The 6,265-nt window shown below is 45.0% G+C and overlaps 1 protein-coding gene across 2 annotated transcripts in view; it reads right to left on the bottom strand.

Moving 5' to 3' along the window:
- Hspbap1 (HSPB1 associated protein 1) overlaps positions 1-6,265 on the bottom strand; it is a 55,808-nt gene that overhangs the window by 5,821 nt on the left and 43,722 nt on the right. For both annotated transcript variants that reach the window (XM_005344894.3, XM_026783658.1), the window contains exons 4-5: positions 3,884-4,020; positions 595-766 (exon numbers count right to left, since the gene is read on the bottom strand). In XM_005344894.3, coding sequence (XP_005344951.1) covers positions 595-766; positions 3,884-4,020 — 309 coding nt within the window. The remainder of the gene's footprint in view (positions 1-594; positions 767-3,883; positions 4,021-6,265) is intronic.

Raw genomic sequence — 6,265 nt, 5'->3', positions numbered from 1 at the left:
GTGAACAGGTAAGACATGTGTGAACAGGTAAGACATGGGTGAACAGGTAAGACATGTGTGAAGAGGGCAGGAGGAGAGCTAGCAAGGAAGGAGTAATGGGGGGAAGACTGGATAAGGGTGATGGGGGGAATGGATTCTCTGTGAGACCAAGAAAACCTTCCAGATGGTAAGAAACTGGGGCAGCAGGAGCCAGTGTCGTAGAGGGAATTTTCCCCACAAGGTGGCAATGGGAAATAAGAGTCTCTTCAGAAGTGACTCAGAAGCAGTCGGCCATTCTTGCTGGAAAGCAAAGATCATGCTCAGTAGACCTCTGAGGGCCTGGGTGCACTGCAGCTGGTGCTCACTGTCACCAGAACAGGAATTAACTGGGAATAAACATCCTAGTACCCACACCCTGGCATGATCTCTTCACCTGGGTAATAAGAATGGCTTCCTCAAGGCCCATTCTCCTTTTTACCAGCAGGAGGAGCTGTGCTCCTTCTTCCCATCTCTGCAGGGCAGAGCTGTGGGTCTCAAGCCCATAGATGGGGAAGAAGTACAGTCACCAGGCTATGGTGTTCACTGACAGGTCATCCATGTTTAAAGCCCCATTACCTGTCCTGGGCTCAGCGTGACCGTATGTCTCCGAGCTTTCTGGAACCGAGGAAAACGCTTAAAGTCAGGGTTGACAACATTGATTTTACTGAACACACTAGACTCTTCGTAAGGAATTCTGGTTGGATAAAGGGAAGGCGTATCTTCAGGAGGAAAGAGATGCCATCTTTTCCTAAGGAGAAAATAAGATACCAGTTAAAACTCTCTCAACTTGAGACAAAACACGTAGGAAGGTAGCAGCCCAATGTTTGATCTTACTGATTTAAATTCAGTTCCTATAGAAACACAGGTGCCACCACAGTGGTCACCTGTCCTCTCACAGCTGATCCCCTGCAGATGTCTGGTGGAAGGCAGCTTTCCAGTGGGTTGCTCATGCCCGGCAGGGATAGGTTCTCTCTGCTTGTTTGCATCTTATATCAAAGTTTGATTCCTTACCACTGCTTTCACTCCTGACCCTAATGCTAACCAGAATAATCTTTATCCTTTCTGTATTCCTTCTTATTAACTTTATTTTTTGTGTACATATGTGTGTGATGTGTGTTTGTACGTGTCATACAGATGCATGTGCATGCGTGTGGAGGCAAGAGGCTGACAATGCTGTCTTCCTCATCATGCATTGCCTCAACTTTTTTTTCTGGCCTTTTGAGACATGTTCGCATTATGTAACCTCATTGGCTGTCCTGGACTTGCTATGGAGACCATGCTATGGAGACTCATAAAGATCCTCCTGTCTGTACCTGAGAGTGCTGAGATTAACAGCCTGTGTCATCACAAAGGCATGCCACCTTACTTTTGAGACAGGATTTCCCTCTGAATCCAGAGCTCAGACTGGAGAGCCTGTGTGGCCAATCAGCCCCCGGGTCTCCTGTCTCTGCCTCGCTCAGCTCCTGAGTTACGGACGTGTACCACGCCTGGCCTTTTACGCAGTGCTGGGTACTGAACTTAGACCATCATGCTCTTGCAGCAGCAGTTTACCAGATGAGCCATCTCCCCAGCCCTGCAAATGTCTGTATGCTAATATTATCCTGAATAACGCCCCCAAAGCTCTCCACAGCAAATAGCTTCTGGACTTCTCCTGTCTGGAAGTTAGACATATTATGATGATCAATGAAAAATGAGAAACTCATAAAAATGCCACATAACCCAAAAGTAGTGTAATTGAGGATCTTTTAAAAAGAGACAATTGTTTTATAACCTGGAGCTTTTTAGGAATGGGGGCAATAAATCTTTTTCTTAAAATTCTATCTGAGGAAAAGACATAAGGCCCTCCTGTGTGTCTCCCCGGTACCATCAGCCCGTTCTGAACAGGGAGGGGCTGGCTGCCATGTCCAATACCAAATATATACTAAAGTCTTATTTCACTTTGGAACTCTGCAGGGTTCACAGCAATAGTTAAGTGCTTGACTTCTGGAATTCTAGGGCAGCCTACCATCACACAGCTACCAGGGAGAACTGTTGAAGATCAGATGCCTGACTGAAGGCTTCTCCAGCTAGGGCTGTTCAACTCCACAGCACCTGTTGCTAGTATGGAAGCCATCTTTGATTGCTTGGTATGCTCAGAAGCTAATTTTGAATGGGCTCTGAAGAGACTGTCAACTTCATTTCCAAAGTAGTGGTAGAGAGATCCATGTCTGCTCAGTGTCCAGAACACACATCTCTCGGCTTCTCGACATTGTGGTTCCGTCTCCTATACTACAGCAGCATCTCCCAGGGGAACAGCCACCACAACCAAGCTTTCCATCTGCTTTGCTTGGCTCCACACCTTAAATGGTGCATGTCCTTCTATTTCCTGCTCAAAAGCCTCCCACGGTTCTGTACATGGAAGAGGTGGAGAACTGGGGTGTCTGGCTGCGACCTTTATGCTCCCCCTGACTTTTCTGCCCAGTCCTACAGTTCCTAGTTCACAATTTACACAGGGTGCTCTGCACAGCCCCAACTTTCCGGGCCCCCTGTGTCCCTTCCATCTGAGTGATATAGACACAGACCCTGTTTCAAAGGCCACTACACACATCAGCTGATCCTTCCCACAGAAGCCCCGCCTCTTCCACCTTTCAGTTCCAATGCTCTGAAGCCTCCTTCAAGAGCAAGCACTCTCCCTCTACCATCTCTGTGGGCCAGGAGGCACCGCAGATGGGAACACTCCAGGGCAGAGTCCTGGCCTCTTCTGTACTTACTCTATCACACAGAACTTGATGGACACCCAATAGATGTGTACTAAACCTATTTAATGTCATCAGAGTAAAACTAAAATGGAAAATCTGCTGCTGTTAGACAGTTACAGTGAAGCTGTATTTTTTATCAAAGAAAAACCTGGATTTTTTTTTTTTGTCTTCCTTCCCAATTCAGAGCACACAGAATCAGCAATTTAAAATGATGTTCTATCGCATCCCATTTCAGCTCCCAAACTCTTACCTGCAAAAAGGCAGAGAAACTGATACAGGACTCCCTGCTGACTCCCCATATACAACAGTGCAACCAGAGGTTAGCCTTTAGCAAGGACATGATGGATCAAGAGGGAACTGCTCAGCCCCCCATAGCTTCCCAGCTGACACATATCCACCCCTCCAAACACAGACTATTTTTCTCCGATCCATTCATCATTTGTGTCCAGTGATGCTGGGAATTTATTTGTGGCCATTTCTGGCTTTTTCTATGAGATGCCCTGCAAATGTCACAAAGACCCAGAAGGGAAGTTTGGGGCCCACATATTAGGGGAAATAGGGCTGCACTTAGAGCACCTTAGTACATCCTCCAGGTTTCAAACCCAGGCTTATCAGGTGCTGGCCACTCAGTTCTGCCGCTTAGTCAGGTAGAGACAAAAGTTCATCTAAATACCACACTGCCCTGGCTGAGTAGGCAGACACAGACTCACAAACCAAAGTCAAAGTGGGCCATAAAAACCATGTGACCTAGGCTTCCCGGCATCTGCCAGCATATCTAAGGCCACAGTGAAGTCTCTTTCTTTCAACACACTGCTCTGTTCTAACTCATTTGAGAGGTGGAGGGAGTGGAATGTGAACACTCCCAGGTTATAAAGCTTAGCAGAAAGATGCCTAGCAAGATGGGACCTCTGGGAGAATCCGATCATGGCTGAGACACACGGAAGTCATTTCATGTGCCCTCACTTCACATGGAAGGAAACAGCACCGCGGTGAAGGGAGGAGGGCCTTGGTCACAAGGGTGGTGGAGGGGAATGGGCTACCATCTCACCCCAACTCCTTTCCCTTTTCTTCTTCAGTCTTGTGTGTGCAGACGTATAAGACTGGACACCCTCACATGCACACATTACCTTCCTTGTACCTGGAATACTAAGTTGCAGCCATAGGAGTCCAGATGGCAAGGAGTATGGGCTCCCAGGGAGCCGATCCACAATGTACTTTCCTGTCCATCTCTTCCAGGAAACCCAAAGTCAGACCACATCACCTCCTGTTTGAAAAAAAGTATAGCTCATTTCATCAAGAACTGACCGTCCTATATGGTGGTTCAATGTTTACTTTGTAAAAAAACTGTTCTTAGCGCTTATATTTTCTTACAGAAAATGCTAGAGATGGGAGGGGCTAGGTTTTCAGGGTAGTATGAGAAACAACTCAACCAATAATATCTGAGTCACTTCAATAGTAGCAATCATTCAACAAATATTTACTGTTTATAACATGTCAGGAACTGTTTTTGGAAGCTTGTGGCCAATCAGTGACTACATCAGGCCCACCAGGCGGGGCTCCTACACCTGTTAGAGACAGACAATAAATGACAGACATAATTCTGTAGCTACCTGGGGTCAAAGTGCTGCAGGCAGTGGGAATGTCATGGAGGTTAACTCAGAAGGCCACAGGCCTTTAAGCAGAGACAGTATCTGTGGGCGTAGGCACTTTATTACCCTTTTCCACTTCCATGGCCACATGAAAGAAGCCTTATGGGTGAGCTCAGTCATTGAAAGCAACCCACACTAAAGCCTTAGTTGATACCTACTACACCAGTCTCGAGTAGGAGGGCCACAGTATGACTTTTGGAACAGTCATTCATAGGGAGTGATTCTGCTACCTGCCCCAAGCCATGACTCCATAAGTATGATAAAGACAGCACACTGCTCCACACCAGGGCCCTCCGAGAAAGGTGCTGAGGCAGGTCTTGACCACTCATAAGCCAGAAAAGGAAAACAGCCAAGGACACACGCATGCGAATGTAGGTGTATTCTTTCATCATTAATTTTTTTCTTTGATTTTTTTAAAAGAATAAAACAAAAATACTTTAATTGGCAGAATACTTACATGAATGCTAACATCTCAAAAAACAAAACAAAACAAAGCAAATCACCACACTATCTACAGTCTAAATTCTCCTAATTTGAGGGGAAACATTAACAACTTTATTCAAAGAGAAAAGATTTTTAAAAAGATGTTCAATGGATGGTTTTGAGGAAGACTAGAAAAAAACATTTATTTTAAGTGATGTAAACAGTAGGTTGGTCAGGGATGTCTAGGAGCTCCCCAAACATTAGAAGCTGTTGCAACTGCTCTTGGTTGTGCCCCCAGAGGCAGAAGGGAAATCCCTATTGTTGAAGACACATACATACATATGTAGCACAATTAAAGAAAAAGAGGCTATGAATTTGAAGAGAAAGGAAGGGTATGAGGGTGGGGTTGGAGAGAGGAAAGGGAAGGGGGAAATGATGTGATATAATATCAACCATTTTTTTTTTTAAAGGAATGGGGTTACTTAGGAAAAAATTAAGCAGAATGTTTTGCTATGTTCACCTGATGGGTTTTGAAAGAATGAAAAGTCAATTATAGCTTTAAAGTTTGGCTTAAAGTTAATATAAGATAGATCAAATTACAAACAGCTTGGCCATTACAAAACGAAAACGATCTTGGTTTCTAACAGAGAAGAAGGGCAGACACCAATCTTCTGTCTCTTTGGATGGCCCTGCTTATCATAGCCACAGCAAAGGTCCGTCATCCTTCTGTTACTCCTCAAAGCTGTCTCTCTTCTTCTCCGGGGTATGCAATCCTCCTGCTTCTACATCCAGGCCAAAGTAACAATATTTGGCACTGGATTCTTCTAGATACATATACCAACAATGAGAATCTATACTGAAAATTCCTTCATCTTTTTAAAATTTTATGGTGTGTGTCATGGCACACGTGTGAAGGACAGAGAACAATTTGTGGGAATCAGTTCTCTCCCTCCACCATGTGGGTTCTGGGTATCAAACGCAGGTCATCAGACTTGGCAGCAGGCACCTTAGCTCACTGTGATCTTTCTGCCTTGCCTTTCTTAATTAAAATGGTCCCTACTCCATGATGACGCCTGAGCCTTAGATGTGGTAGTATAAATATCCTATTTAGGACTATCAACGCTCACTTTGTTTCAGAACTGTGAGGACTGTGAGGGACAGGCAGGCCTTATTTTTATCATGTTTTTTCCTGCTAAGGAGCCCACCAGACTCTGATGGATAGCTCCAAACCCACATTCACACAGATGATTCTGTTTAAATTCAGTGGGGCTCAGAAAACACAACTTCTCCCAAAACAAAAAATCATGAATGTGGGAAGAAATTGGATTTAATAGGAGTATGGTACACATTAGAGATGTTGGGGAAAGTGTGTGTGTGTTGGGGGGGGAGGGAGCTATGAGAGAGAGAGAGAGAGAGAGAGAGAGAGAGAGAGAGAGA

The sequence above is a fragment of the Microtus ochrogaster genome, chromosome 2 (genome assembly GCF_000317375.1).
Source record: "Microtus ochrogaster isolate Prairie Vole_2 chromosome 2, MicOch1.0, whole genome shotgun sequence".
In the NCBI taxonomy this organism is placed as follows: domain Eukaryota; kingdom Metazoa; phylum Chordata; class Mammalia; order Rodentia; family Cricetidae; genus Microtus; species Microtus ochrogaster.
Note: the sequence above shows the minus strand (reverse complement) of the source record. Positions and strands in the feature narration are given on the sequence as shown.